We start from the raw sequence: 15,745 nt of genomic DNA on the forward strand, positions 1-15,745 counted from the left end.
CTGCACGAGTAGAGGCAGAGATCATGTCTACGCAGGGACCTCTCACGGGTTGCGGAGTGGAGTCTCATGGTAGGATCTCAAGTCAACACCAGAGTCCTCACCTTCCTTGACTCAAGGTTTCCTCATACATGACTTCAAAGACAGCATCTCAAGTGTTTCTTTTTTACTGGGCATTAATAAAATTCTACGGAGCACAGGAAGAATAAAATTGAGTGCAATTCCCTACTTGCCCAAATGTCAATGGAGTGAAAAGCCCGTGGAAATACAAAAACTGATGCTGAGGGAAGTCCCAGCTCCAGAGGACTGTAAGTTCTGGATGCCCTTACCCTCTAGGCTCCACGTTGCTATGGGACTCCTCCCCTCGGGCTGGGCGTAGAATCCGATAGGCTGCAACTAGGTCCTCCTATATTTGCATCCTCAAGGGCTCCAGTCCCGAGTCCCCACACTCACTGCAACTGAAGTCCTGGCTGCACCAGTACAGTAACCAGTACATAAGACACACTTTCTCTTGATGAAGTTTGTCCTTTCAATGACTGGCAAGAAACTTGCTGCCAGGTTTTTCTGATATGTGCTTCTCCCATCTTAGAAAGACTGACTGGAAAGGCTCTTTGGAGACCTAACCAAACCTGCCCATGGAACAGATGAGGTGCCTACAGGCTACTGGGAAGAAATACTCTATTAGGTTGAATCACATGAAATTGCCAATATTTGGGCCTTTTTAAGCTACAAAAATGACAATTTTATATGGTTCAATCTACTTCTACCAAGTAACTTTTGGAAAGGTTTAGAATCGCTAACTATATGCTTTCAGAAACAGTTATAAGCCAATGCTTTAGCCAAGTGTGACCTCGAGGCACCAAGTCCATGAGATCACTTAAAAGAGACCATATGCCGAGCCACGAAAGTCATCTGAATAGATATCAAAAGATCAAAATCTTATACGTCTAGTCTCTGACCACAATGGAATTACATTAGAAATCAACAATATGATACCTTTAAAAAGTTCCAACAACTTACTTTTTTTTTTGGCCATGCCACTCGGCTTGCAGGATCTTAGTTCCCCGACCAGGGACTGAACCCAGGCCCTCAGCAATGAAATCGAGAAGTCCTAACTACTGGACCACCAGGGAATTCCCCCAACAACTTACTTTTAAAAAAACCCATGGGTCAAGAGAGAAATCACAAAGAAAATGAGAAAATATTATGAACTGACTGAAAATGAAAATACCAAAATTTGTGGGATGCAGTTAAAGTAGTACTTAGAGGAGAATTTATACCTTTAGAGGCTATGTGAGGAAAAAGAGAGGTCTGAAATCAATGGTGTAAGCTCCCAATTTAGGAAGGTAGAAAAAGAAGAACAAATTAAAGCCAAACTAAGTAGAAAGAAGGAAATAATAAAGAGGACAAACCAATAAAATAGAAAACAGACAAGAAATAGGGGAAAAAAAAAAAAAGAAAACCAAAAGCCAGTTTGCTGTAATGCTACACACAATCAATAAACATTGAGCTATGGTGATTAAGACACAAATTATTAATATCACAAATAAGGGAAAGGACACAAGCTCACCATCCATACACTGAAAGAATCATGCAGGAAATCTACGAAAAACTTCATAAACTTGACAGCTTGGATCAGTGTTCAGCAGATTCCCCGTGGGCCAAATCCAGCTTGTTACTGTTTTTATACTTTTATCAGAACAAGCCACACACATCATTTAAGTATCATCTCTGGCTGCTTTTGCAGTCTAACAACAGGGCTGAGTAGCTGCGTCTAAGATCATATGACCTACAGAGCCTAAAACACTATCTGATCCTTTACAGAAAAGCTTACTGATTTTTGGATTAGATGAAAGAGACGAATTCCTTGAAGCACACAAATACCAAAACTGATTCAAGGGCCTCCCTGGTGGCGCAGTGGTTGAGAGTCCGCCTGCCGATGCAGGGGATACGGGTTCGTGCCCCGGTCTGGGAGGATCCCATATGCCGCGGAGCGGCTGGGCCCGTGAGCCATGGCCGCTGGGCCTGCGCATCCGGAGCCTGTGCTCCGCAACGGGAGAGGCCACAACAGTGAGAGGCCCGCATACCGCAAAAAGAAAAAAAAAAAAAAAAAAAAAAAAAAACTGATTCAAGAAGAAACAGGAAAATCTGACTAGCCCTGTATCTATTACAGGTATTGAATTTGTAGTTACAAACATTCCCACAAAGACCTCCAGGTCCAGATGGCTTTTCTGGTGAATTCTATCAAACTGTTAAGAAATCATTAATACCAATCCCACACGAACTTTCCAAAGCCTGGGGAGAAGGGAACACGTCCCAATTCATTCTGTGAGGCCAGTATTATCCTGATACCAAAATCAGAGAAAGACATTACAAGTAAAGAAAAGTAGGAAGAGACCAGACTTTTCTAAAAACTAGCACTGAGCTGACCCATCACATTCTGATGGACAGTTAAGAAGAAACAAACAAGAAAAAAACCTAGTACATACCAACAGCTGAAGAACAAGAGATGAAGCAGCCTGGAAACAACATACCATCATACCTGAGCCTGCATTCTCTCATGGCACATGGAGACACAGCTATCTCAATTCCTACTACAGGAGGCAAAGCCCACCCCCACTGCTCTCTTCTTCACAGCTTGTACATGCTGCAGTGAAAAAGATGTTTGGCCCCTTGGCCTCAACTCCATTCTGACCTGCAAAACGGGATAAAGCTTTGACCACGTCTTTAACGTTCAAAGCTGTGTCACCAGAGCCAAATACCTGGCAACACGGCAGTCAAGTCACAGGTAAGTCCCTCCATGTCTCAACCAGACTTAGGTTTTTATACAATAAAACCTAGCAATACCAACTTCATACACTCGCCCCAAGCTCACCGGCCCCGCGGGACAGTCATGGCCGCAAGCACGTGCAGCGGGCGGTTAAGCGTGATAACTCTGTCGGGAAGGGACCGGCTCAGGCAGGCAGTGACTGACTGGGTCAGTAACCAGAGGCTTTGGCTTCTGCGACTGGACCTGATTCCTTCAATTCCTGAGCATCTGCTGAGTCCTCCTGACACAGGAGGCCACGTCCGGCAGGCTCCAAAACTCGGAGGGGTTCCCTTTGGAAGACGTCAGTGTGCACCCATCTCACTTGAGGGGCAGAGTTCCCCTGATTCCCCGCGTTATACTGAGTTCCCCCACCTTCAGTGTCTTGCCCAAGAAAGTATGCTACAAAGAGACAGGGGCGTGACACGTGTGGAGGCTCCTGAATCTCTCCATGCAGGACCAACAAAACCACCGTAGGGACTTCCCAGGGATCCCCCCAGACAAGCAGGAGTAGCTGCAGAGATCTCTGGGTGAAGCCCTTTTCCACCTTGACAAACAGAAGTCAGGAGGTTGTTTCGTGTCGCTACCTGAAACGTGCTTGTTTATTTCCTCCCTTCCCCCCCGCATGGAAGCTCCGTGAGGGCAGGGCCTCTCCTTTCTTGGGCTCCCCTGTGTCACAGTGCCTGGGTACAAGGCGGACACTTGATCAACATCTGCTGAAGGAGCGGTAGTGAATGACCATCAGATTCCAGCGTGGAAGGCTGACTACCTAACAGTTTGCGATTAGAAAATTTAGGAGGCTGCCTTGCCTGACTCAAGCTCAGTGTCTGCAGAAAGCCTAGCAGAGAGACGGCTTTGGAAGTCACGCGTGTTAACCGCGGGGACGGCGAACTCACAGCTGGCGTACGAGCGGCCGTCATCCTCACACATCCTGTGCAGCTGCTGGTATTCCTCCTGGGCCAGCTCGAAACGCTGCTGCTTAATCTGGTAGATTTCTTTCTTGGCGTTGAGGGCCTCCTGGGCTACAATTAAATACTCCTTCAGCATCCGTTCCTGCTCCCGCCTCCACTGTTCTCTGGGATCCTCAATCTGGGTAAGCTCTGAAATTGAAAGGGCAAGAACATAAGGGACTTCAAGGTAAAATCTTTACGTTGACCAATAATCATGCAGTTATATGACTAGTCGAAGAGAAAATTAATTAACTACCAGGAGGTACATGATGGAAGCGTCTATATAACGAACCTCCCGGAGTGTGGATCACCTCCTATTTACACACCCACGCTTGGGACGAGAAGAAAGCTCTGTAGACATGCCATACCTCCATGCAGGGGAAGACGGTACCAGGCAACTTTTCACACTCTAAGTAAATGTTGGTGGACATGAACCCAAAGGAGGCCACCCCTGTCGAACTAAGACACATGTCCAACCTTCCTCTCCCTGCCTTCTTCAAGCCGGGCTGCTGTGGGCTCTGCTGCCCCCGTGACTGGCTCGCCCCCCTTCTCCCACCTCCCAGGCCAGACGGCGTCCTCCTGCATTCTTCGTGGACTTCCCATAAATGTCCCGTTTTCCGCTCTGGCTCTCTCACTCTAACAGCCCCCATAAGGGCTCACGCCCACCTCCGGCTCCAACCTCTCCCCTGAGCGCCCATCCTTTCCTTCCTCCTCCCTCCTAGAGGCATCTCCACCTGGACGGACGCAAAGTAATTCTGAGTCACTCGTCCAAAGCAGAACCCATTCTCACACAGCGCCCTTTCACGACACAAACCAAAGCAAAGCGGAGGAAGCCACGCTGACGAGCGCCTGCGTCTCCCGCCTGCCCCTCGGAGTAAGCGCCTTCCTCTGGATCTACCCACTGAGCCAGCCTGGGACTCGCCCTCAGAGGACTCGTGCTCCTTTCCCCACGCAGGGTATTCCATGGGTCATCCACAACTGGCAATTCCTGCCCCTGCGTATCATAGTGGCCAACATACGCCTTCTCTGCTTCTCCCCTTACTTCAGTCAGACCCTCACGACCTCTCTCCAAACGCCATCCTCTGTGCACTCACCAAAGTGACCCTCCCAACTCTGCCTCCGACTCTCTAACGCACGGCCCTTTTTAAAGCACAAGGTTGTGCCTTGGCGTGATGCAATGTTCTGGAACTAGACAAAAGTGGTAGCTGGACAACAGTGTGAATGCACCAAATGCCACCGAACTGCACACTTTTCAAGTGAATTTTACGTTCTGTGCATCTCACATCAAAATGGTTAAAAATGTAAATTTGAGGACATCTTTGCCCCATACACACAAGAGCACCTGCTAGGATGTTTCAAGTAAGTCCTTCCTTTTTAAACCCCCTCCCAGCAACATCCCCTACCCCGCTTCACACTGCTACCCCAGGGCCCCTCCTAGAAAGCCTCTCTGGGCCTTAAAAGCTCCCATGGGGAAATAAAAAACAAAGACAACAAAAATCGGGGTCCTGACCTAGCCCCGGAGTCCAGATTCAGTGGGCCGAGGGGGCGCGGGCAGTCACAGCTGTTATAAGTGCCCGGACGTCTCTGACGTTGATTCAGCCGTGACACTCGCCCCGGCCGACAGGCATCGTTCACACTCTGCCCGGTGCACCCGAGAGGCTTGGGAACCTTGCAGGTGATCCACGCAGAGCCCCTCTGGTCCCTCAGCTCACCATCGATCTGCACAGTTCCAACTTAATATTTGACTCCCCAGGTCCTGTGCCTTTAGAGAGCTTTAAAGCTGTGCTATCAAGAGTTAGATTCTCAGGAGCAAGTTTTCTGGAATGGGGTCTCCGGCCCATGTACAAATTGTTACAATAATAATCTTTTTTTTCCTGGGGAAAAAAACAGAGTTGGGTTCCCTGAAGGTCTCAGAGGGAGGAGGTGGTATGACTCCGGAGCTGATGTCTTCAGCCACATCCCCCATGGTGCTGGGTCATCCGTTATACTCAAGGGGGCCATTAGAAAGTCCATGGTGATTATTCAGTTTTCGGTTCGTGGCCAAGTCTAGCGTGTCATGTCGAATCCTTACGGTGGAGCCTGGGTCTCACTTGCCTGTGTCCCCAGGGCCTCAAGAGTGGCCAGCACACAGAGGTGCTCTGTGACACTTGCTGGGTGTCACAGCCCGCAGGACAGCAAGGCACACCGGCGGCAAAGAAGGGGACACAGAGGGAGGAGGCAAGCGGGGTTTACGAGACACGAGCCGGAACGGGTCAGTCCTGGGCCTCGGCGGCAGGTAGGCGGCTTCCAAAAAGGTTGTGTAAGGCGGATGCCTGTGCCGTTCAGCACTGCCGCCCGGGCCCAGAGAGGCCCACAGCACGGGGAAGCTGGCCCAGAAGGCCAGACAGCCCGGCCGCACGCAGCCCAGGGGCGCCGGGCCAGCCGGGCCAGAGGGAGGGCGGCGGACCCACCCGGAAGCCCTCCTGCTACTGGCATAACCGCCGGGGAGGCCAGCAGGGCCAGGGCGGCACTCACCCCCCTGCCCAATCCCTGGGTAGGAGCCGCAGTCACGTGAAGGCGGAGGGCACGGATCGGAAACGCCCCTGCCCCAGGACCCTGCCAGGACGCCTCGCCATTCAGGGTTCCAAATGCTGAACTCCGGAGGCCGGCCGGCAGGTGACAATGCAGGAATCAGCCCTAAAGATACCAGCCCGGGTCGATCACACTAAGGGGACAGGAGGAGCCATGGGACTGAGCGTGGAAGAAGCTTAGTCACTCACATGCTGGGCACCCCGCCCCCAGCCTCCCCCCGCACTCAACAAATCGAAGGACAGAAAGCGCACCAAGGGGAACTTCGGATCCCAGTGGTAATGACGGTGACAAAATCACTAGGCAGCTAGAACGAAAAGGGGGGAGTGAAGAAATGTGAATCTGAGAGAGAAATGGGTCCCCAGCTGGTCCCTGATGGAGGAAGGCTGAGGAGGCGGCAGAGAGCAAGGAGGGCGGGGCACAGAAAGCCTAGAACCAAATGCTGCCCGGGAAGCAGCGTGTCAGCTCGGCACCACGGACACTCCAGGTGGCTCAGCCTGTTCGGGGGGCCGTCCAGGGCACTGCACGAGGGTGAGCAGCATCCCTGGCCTCCACCCACCAGATGCCGGGAGCACCTCTCCCAGGCATGACCATGAAAAATGCCCCAGACGCTACCATGTGTCCCTGGGAGGCCAAACCAGCCCCAGGTGAGAACCACTGCTCCCAGCAATTCTACCAAGGAGGCTGGCATGGTCAAGGACCCATTATTTTAGCTGTGGTCTTTACATCATTTTCTCCCTTCACAAAGCTCCAAAAGGTTTGGTGTATTAAAGTGAAAATCAAAGGGATAAGACAAAATGAAGTTAAGGTAACCACCTGGGCATTCATTGTTCCAAGAACTTGTAAACTTCGCTCTGCAAGAAACACCCATCTCATTTTGAGAGAGATTTCTATTACTAAACTGCCTGGGAAATTTATTCCTTCTTTTACGTATTCAAACTCTGCATTCCACATACTCCATGCAGTCCTGAGCAACACACAAGCCAGGTAGCTACACAACTGCTTCACTTTTTGAAGAACTCAACTAATCAACACTTCGGATGACATTGATAAAAATCCAGTTTAATGGTGCATTGGAGAGTAACAATTGTTTCACTCTACAAAAAGAGTTCCTAGCGTCCGTGGGATCAATATGAAAAGTCATTCATATGTAACAACTCAAGTGTGGCACTCTACTTACTATTTATGTGGTCCATGTAATAAATTCCAATTTGTTTATCATATACAGTTTCCCATCCTAAAGGAAGTTCATCCCCAACACAGTCGGCAAAGGTCAATGGCTTTGTTATCCTGCAAAATAAAATTATGAAAGCAAATTGGAAAGTGAGGTCAATTTCATGTAAGTTTGCTGAATGGATTCTAGAATTCGGTTTCAATACAAAATTATTATCTAATTGACTGCTTTTGCTCCAACTATTTGGTTGGAAAATTAACTCACTGGCTTTGCCTCAATAATCGTCAGTAACAATATCAGTACACTCACAGTTAAAAGCATTACTATCTCACAGTGCAACTTTAAATACCGGCAAAAACAGATATTGACAGTTACAAAACAGGTAAAACAAGCATCTTCTTCCAAGCTGTATGTTTAATGAGGTGATGACAATGGAATGTGGCTCTGCCACAACAACAGGAGAGCACCTACGCTCTCATTCCCTGGCAAATGTTTCCCCCTCACAACTTTCAGTTTCTGTACATTACAGCTTAAATGTATCTAAAATGTATTTGTAAGTTTCATCTGCCAGTGGTCGTAAGTGAAGGAGTTAAATGTTAACCACTGACCAAAGGCAAAAAGCCAAACAAGCATGGTAACAATACAAGGAGATGCCTACTAAATACTGCCTGTATTCTTTACACAGTAGGAATCAGAAACTGCAAAGGATCCTCTTTGTTTTCTGGAGAAAAACAACAAAAGCACATTGTCTACAGACATTTCTCCTTGAAGTAAATCTGATCAAGGAAAGCTTGGCTTGACACAGATAGATAAAGGAAAGGTTTTCCAGATGGGTTTAAGTAGAACCTCCCCCACCCCTACACCCCATGATCACATTGATTGACAGGACAGCTGTGGCATAAAACAAGCCGCCCCTATAATCGTCTGAGTCCAGGCAGCTATCTATTCAGTTGTCTCTATAAATGCACACTGACTGGTATGCATGGGAACCTGATAACCGAAATTTCACTAACTCAGTCTTCCCGCATCTCTGTTCCAGTCTCTGGCCCCAGGAAAGTGAGACACCACAACCAACGCCAAGCCCCACAAGACACGTATGAATTTTGAACGTGTTATTTCCCCAAACTCGTTCGACAACAAAGCTCTGTCTCTCCCAGTAGCTTTTAGAAATTGATAAACACTATCAGAACGGCACTGATTGAACTCATCTTCGTTTTAAACATAATGGCTTTAAGAAGTTAGAGTCAATATCAAAACAGAAATACATATACAGAAGGTAAAACACACCATGGAAATCCTCTCAAATACGATGTGCTCAAAACCCCGTGACATCACAAGATGAGCCTACTGCGTAGTGTCGGTCCCAGCCCCAAACACCAGTGTCCGCAGCATGGTTCCTTTACGGGTCAGGAATGGTGTGGTGGCGGCGTGGTTCCAAGTCAAACAGGTAACGGCAGACTGTTGTGCGTGACTCAAGTCCCGAATGGGACCAAGCCACAACAAATGCTACCTGAAGATAAACTGAGTCCTGAGCACAACTCTGCTATTCTAGATTCACGTATAAGCCTAGAGAAAGATGCCCAAGCACAGGCAGGTTCTAAGCATCTTGACATACATGATCTCATTCAGTAGACAAATATAGGTGGGAAGGGCTTCCCTGGTGGCATGGTGGCTAAGAATCCGCCTGCCAATGCAGGGGACACGGGTTCGAGCCCTGGTCCGGGAAGATCCCACATGCCGCGGAGCCACTGAGCCCGTGAGCCACAACTACTGAAGACTGCGCACCACAACTAGTGAAGCGCGTGCGCCTAGAGCCTGTGCTCTGCACCAAGAGAAGCCACGGCGATGAGATGCCCGCGCACCGCAACGAAGAGTGGCCCCCGCTCACCACAACTAGAGAAAAGCCCCGTGCAGCAACCAAGACCCGATGCAGCTAAAAATAAAATAAATAAAATTAATTAATTAAAAATATGTATATATACATATGTGGGAAGCCTGACCTTCTAGCGCTGCTGAGCCCAATTCATTTACTTTACAACTCACAACTGTTATAAAACTATTGCAAGTTCATAGTTTTCAATTTTCTATCCAATAAACAACGCAAGTAAGTAAAATAACACTTCCATACTCTTTCTTCTAAAAATAAACTGACACATCTACCATTTTGGTAACTTTTATTTTGGCCTGATATAGAATCCGTATGTCTGATTCCACTTCTCTAAACAGAGCATGGCCTTTGCACGATCATCCACAGAATCAGTACTTCGAAGCAAGCAGATGACGAGTCACGCCTCTCGGAGTCCAGCTCGCACCATGAGCAAAGAGAAGAAGTTACCAAGTCCTTGCTGTTGATCTCCTCTGTCCACAGGGCTCACACTTGGAGACCCTTTACTCACTTGACAGCAGTTCGAACAGGCTCAATGAAGAAGTTTTCCAGCTTCCAAAACACAGAAGTGGTAAACTAGAAGGCAAGGACAGGGGGCCCTTGGGCAGGAAGAAGGCAGCAAAGGAAGCAGCTGACAGCAGGGAGAAACACCCACTCCCTGGCTTCATGCATGACACCGTGAAACATCTATGCTGCACTTCTGCTTCATCCACCTGTTTATCAGGAGGACACACCCTCCAGACTTCCAGATAGCTGTAACTTCATTGTATGCAGACAGATTTTGGCATGATTCTCAATAAGAGCATCGAGGATATCTAAATTTATTGTCCTGGCACCCACAGTTATGCCAGTCCAGGCTCTTGAGTTCTCATCTCCCCAAAAACTTGATGCTAGATTTTTCCCACCACCAACTCCTTCCCACGGTCACCACACACAGACCCCGGGGTATTTTTGTTTCTATTACACAAAGTTTAGGAAATACACCTAAATAGGAGAGAAATGTCCATGCACACCACCACTCAAAAACAACCATTATTCCTATTTTGATGTGTCTTCCTCCATCTTTTTTCTATGTGTTCTTTTTATTCGCCTTTTTCTGACATAGTCATGATCGTACAGTATACACAATTTTCTCCCCTGCCTTTTCCACTTAACTTTGTAACATATTTACTTAATAATTCATACCTTGAGTCTCTCCAAAGATTACTCAAGATGGCCTAACGCGGGCCTCCCTGGTGGCGCAGTGGTTGAGAGTCCGCCTGCCAATGCAGGGGACGCGGGTTCGAGCCCTGGTCTGGGAAGATCCCACATGCCGCAGAGCAACTAAGCCCGTGCGCCACAACTACTGAGCCTGCGCTCTAGAGTCTGCGAGCCACAACTACTGAGCCCATGTGCCACAACTACTGAAGCCTACGCCCTAGAGCCCGTGCTCTGCAACAAGAGAAGGCACCGTAATGAGAGAAGCCCACACACCGCAACGAAGAGTAGCCCCCGCTCATGGCAACTAAAAAAAGAAAGCCGGCGCACAGCAACGAAGACCCAATGCAGCCAAAAATTAATTAATTTAAATTTTTTTCTAGTAGCCACATTTAAAAAGGTAAAAATAAACAGGCGAGATTATTTTAATAATATTTTCTGGGCTTCCCTGGTGGCGCAGTGGTTGAGAGTCCGCCTGCCGATGCAGGGGACACGGGTTCGTGCCCCGGTCCGGGAAGATCCCACATGCTGCGGAGCGGCTGGGCCCGTGAGCCATGGCCACTGAGCCTGCGCGTCCGGAGCCTGTGCTCCTCAACGGGAGAGGCCACAGCAGTGAGAGGCCCGCGTATCGCAAAAAATAATAATAATAATAATAATAATAATAATAATATTTTCTATTTAACACAGTACATCCAAAATACTGGGCTTCCCTGATGGCGCAGTGGTTGAGAGTCCGCCTGCCGATGCAGGGGACACGGGTTTGTGCCCTGGTCCAGGAAGATCCCACATGCCGCGGAGCGGCTGGGCCCGTGAGCCATGGCCTCTGAGCCTGCGCGTCCGGAGCCTGTGCTCCGCAACGGGAGAAGCCACAGCAGTGAGAGGCCCGCATACCGCAAAAAAAAAAAAAAATACTATCAACTTGACATGTAATGATTATAAAAATTATAAATGAGATATTTGACATCCTTTTTGTGGTATGAAGTCTCTGAAAGCCGGTGTGTGTTTTACGCTGCGAGCTCACTTCCTGCTGGGCTCGCATATCTCAAGCGCCCAGTTGCCCATCTGGCTGCGGCTACTGCACCGGACAGCACAGCTCCGGGACCTCACCTCGTTCTCTGACAGCCTGATTCTACGAAGGACCACAGCAAAGTCCACTGGCTGAGACTGAGACCACTTAAGAAACATCCAGCCTGAGACACCGTCTTCTACAAGCCCCTGGCGGGGATCTGGAAGGAGTCAGGTTTCTAGGACCACAAAACATCCTGCAGGGAACTGTTTCCCTTCTCTCCGCCCCTGGCTGCCCATCCGCCTTCCCAGCAAGCCCCGCGGGAACAGCTATTCCCCAACTTGGAGCGTTCTCTCCCTTTCCCATGCTTCCCTCCCGCCCCCTTCCTGTTCACATCCTGATGCGTCTTCCAAGATTTGGCCCAGATTCCTCCTGTCCAGACCCAGCCCACCCCAGCAGGAAGTAAGCTGTCCTTTCTTGGGCCAGCCTCAGCACTTTCCCTCTCCTCCTGGGACAGTTATTAAAACTCTAAGTAGAAGGTGGTTATTTGTTCACATCGCATCTGCCGTAGCATTTGTTCCTTCCGGGCAAGAATGGCATCTCCTCCCGCTCTGAGCTGCCCCCACAGAGCTCCAGGGCGCACCTCAGTAGGTGCTCAGCTGCACACACAGGGTGAGTCACAGACGAGACCCGATTAAGGGCGAGTGGAGCCTGCCACCAAATACATGTCCACGGCAGTTCTAGAACTGTTCTCACACGTCTCTGCCTCGACAGAACATGCTCATGAGCAGGTGTGCAGACCTGAGGTTTGAGAGACTGGATCCAAGAAAGTGGGCTGCTGCGTGACGGATGCATCGCTTCCTCTTCGGGGACGGGAGGAACAGGTGCTCGAGATCTGTTTACCAGCGCCATAGGAAAGGCAGGCTTGTCGCATCACGAATGGCATCCTGGATGCACAGCGCTAAGGAAGGAGAGCCAGTGCAGGCTGGAGGGCCCTCGCAAGGAGAGCCACAGTCAGCTCTGGGCCTCCCAGCTGCCCTCCAAGCCTCCGTGCCCACCCAAGCATGCACAGGCCAGACCTCAGAACCTAGCCCCCTCCCGATGAACCCCAGTGGCTCCTCCTCCCGGGGCTCCCGACCAGGCTGACTGGCCACGAGGGAGAAGCCCAGCCAATGCGGTTCTCAGCAGGGGTGGGTGGAGAAACGACAACTCCCAGGAGAGTCTGACTTCCGGAACCCGCCTTTTACAAAGAGGAACCAGAAAAGCAGGCATTCCAAAATACACAGGCAGAAAGCAGATCGGCAGATCAGTGGCTATCAGGGACCAGAGTGGGAAAGTGTGGTGATGGTCGGCCAGCTGTACACAGTTACGAAAACTCATTGAACTACACTAAAATGGTGGATTTTGTGGGATGTAAATTACACCTTCCTAAAAGCTGTGTTAAAAAAATACACACACATTGAGATTCCTAATAAGTACTTCATTTACAGTAGGAAGAAACAATGTCAGGACTCCAAGTCATATGAAACACTTGGGAGAAGAGAAAAAAAATCCAAGGACGTAGGTGACTGTCATCTCACTCACGTTCAACTGTTACACACATCTGGTGATTCTGATCCACAAATTCTAAGTCCCGGACGTCTTCCAAACAGCTGGACACAAATTGAAACCTTCTCTAAACCATCATTCCCAATCCTCTGTATTCATCTGTCACGTTACTCTACGTCACGCTCTCATGCTACAGCCACAGCCCATCAGTGAGCAGTGAAATGGATTGAGTAGGTCCCAATCAGTGTTTCGGTTTAAAAAGAAAATACTGGGGGCTTCCCTGGTGGCGCAGTGGTTGCGAGTCTGCCTGCTAACGCAGGGGACACGGGTTCGAGCCCTGGTCCGGGAAGATCCCACGTGCCGCGGAGCAACTAGGCCCGTGAGCCACAGCTACTGAGCCTGCGCGTCTGGAGCCTGTGCTCCGCAACAAGAGAGGCCGCGATAGTGAGAGGCCCGCGCACCGCGATGAAGAGTGGCCCCCGCTTGCCACAACTAGAGAGGGCCCTCGCACAGAAACGAAGACCCAACACAGCCAAAAATAAAACTAAATTAATTAAAAGAAGGCTCAACATTTAAATAAAAAATAAAAAGAGAAGAAAATACTGGAGCACATCACACCTCACCAGGGTAGGACGTACATACTACATCATGACACTTTTCATTCCATGGCACATGTGATACAGAATGGTCTCCTACTTCCCGGAGCAGTAACTGGCAAGGCAGCGCTCCGGGATATACCTGTAGGAGGCTGCATCCAGTCACACAAGAACCACCGCGCTTAATGCACAGGGCTGCCGCCTACCACCTGTAGGTTTTGCAGACACCGCTGAAAGTGTGCAGTCACAGCCGCCAGCCCCCCCGAGCAAAGCCCGCATTGTGCTCAGAGGGACGGGAGAAACTTCTTGAATCAGCACGACAATTTTAAAAAGGTGGGTCCCTCATAACCACCCCCACTTTACCTAAGGAGGAAACTGAGCTCAGGGACGGGCACCTAAGAAGCGGCAAGACCAGGGGGGAGAAGACTGCTGAGGTCACCAGCGGCTCTCTGCACTCCCATCAAGCTCAGAGGAGGGATTCCAGGCAAAAATGAAAGGGCTCCTGCCAGTCAGGCAGGAACCACCATCCCTGAGGAAAAGAGTGGAAATAAAGATGCTGTATTACTGCTATAAGGATACGCATATACGCACCCTATGCCGCTTTCAAATAATTTTTACCCTCCTTACTCTCCTGACAAGTTGTTAATGATGATTACTCAGAGGAGACTACAATTTGGGAAGTTAATGACCATCTTCTTATTTTTAGTATGGCCAAAACAATAGAAGACGGACTTAAAATACTCCTTTAAGAATAAAATACAGTGCTATAAAAATTTGGTTCTAAACTTACTACTGAATACCACAGACAGGAAGGGATATTTAAAAGTTAAAAGGGGAGGTTTTAAGGAAGGATTTGGGAAAAAAAAAAAAAAAGAAATAGTAACAATTGACGGAAGAAGAAAGTTCAAGTGAAATAGGAGAGGAAAACACCACTGGCCAAGGAGAGAAAAGAGGCCCAACAATAACATTCTTTAGAAATGGCATCAGAGGGGGAGGCGACCCGGAACAGTCTGGCCATCCTTTCAGCCAAGCGGCACACAGGCACACAGCGGCAGAGACGGCACAGAACTCGGCTCTGTGATCTCAATTTCAGCTTTGCAAATACTGCCGAGATCGAGCTCTCCCCTGCGTACTGCTCCCAGTTGCAGAAGTCCTGTGCCAGGCTTCTAAGAGTAAGAGCTAAAGGATTTTATCACCCGCTCTTTTTTGTATTAATTACCTCCCCCCACCAAAAGAACCCAGCCATACACACAACTTTTTAGCAGTCACTTAATCTGCTTTCTTTTGGGCATGAGAATTCCATTCTTTACAGATGCCTCTTTGCATATATCGCCATCTAAATCCATGAACAAAAGCAGAGGGGAAAATGCCTGAACATCTGAGACATTCAGACACCCATCACGCTCTGATGAAGAGACATGTGCCAGGAAAGGATGCAGGGAATGGCACGTGCTCGCGGTTCTTTTAGGTCCTGGATCTCCCTGGGAATCTGAGATAAGCCATCGATCTCCTCCCTAGAAAAACATGTTTACACATATACCCAAAATGCTGCCCTCATGTATACACGAAATGCTGCCTGTCCGGGAAGTCCAGTTTCGGGAACCCTGTCCCCAAAGCTCCCTGCCCAGGGGAAGAGGCACCAGGGAGAGAGCACCCACAGCTCCCGGAGGAAGGGCCGGTTTCACTGGCCGTGGGTTCAAGGCCCAAGAGAGAGGAGCGCCAAGGCCGCTTCCAACCTGCCCAGGGAGGACGGGGGACCTGCCCAGGCCTCACGCAGGGGGGCGGTGAGAACAGGTGAGGCGAGAGGAAGCCTCTCCCCCCACCCCGCCCCCTGAAGGCACGGGCCGGCCTGACAAAGAGCGAGGCTGCAGTTTGCAGGCGGCAGGGAGGCCTGAGGAATGGAGGCAGGCGCGCGGGCATCAGGTCTGTTTCGGAGGAAGGTCCCTCGGGCAACAGAGAAAGCGGGCAGCAGGAAGGGGGCGCAGTGGCTGGGCGGGAAAGGTCGAGGCCCGAGGAGC

General features: G+C 49.6%; 1 protein-coding gene across 2 annotated transcripts in view; it reads right to left on the minus strand.

The window, feature by feature from the left end:
• Nucleotides 1-15,745, minus strand: part of WWC3 (WWC family member 3) — a 113,444-nt gene that overhangs the window by 69,598 nt on the left and 28,101 nt on the right. For both annotated transcript variants that reach the window (XM_081221359.1, XM_081221360.1), the window contains exons 2-3: nucleotides 7,502-7,611; nucleotides 3,700-3,903 (exon numbers count right to left, since the gene is read on the minus strand). In XM_081221359.1, the coding sequence (XP_081077485.1) occupies nucleotides 3,700-3,903; nucleotides 7,502-7,611 (314 nt within the window). The remainder of the gene's footprint in view (nucleotides 1-3,699; nucleotides 3,904-7,501; nucleotides 7,612-15,745) is intronic.

This window comes from Mesoplodon bidens, assembly GCF_964165515.1.
Source record: "Mesoplodon bidens genome assembly, chromosome: X".
Lineage (NCBI taxonomy): Eukaryota > Metazoa > Chordata > Mammalia > Artiodactyla > Ziphiidae > Mesoplodon > Mesoplodon bidens.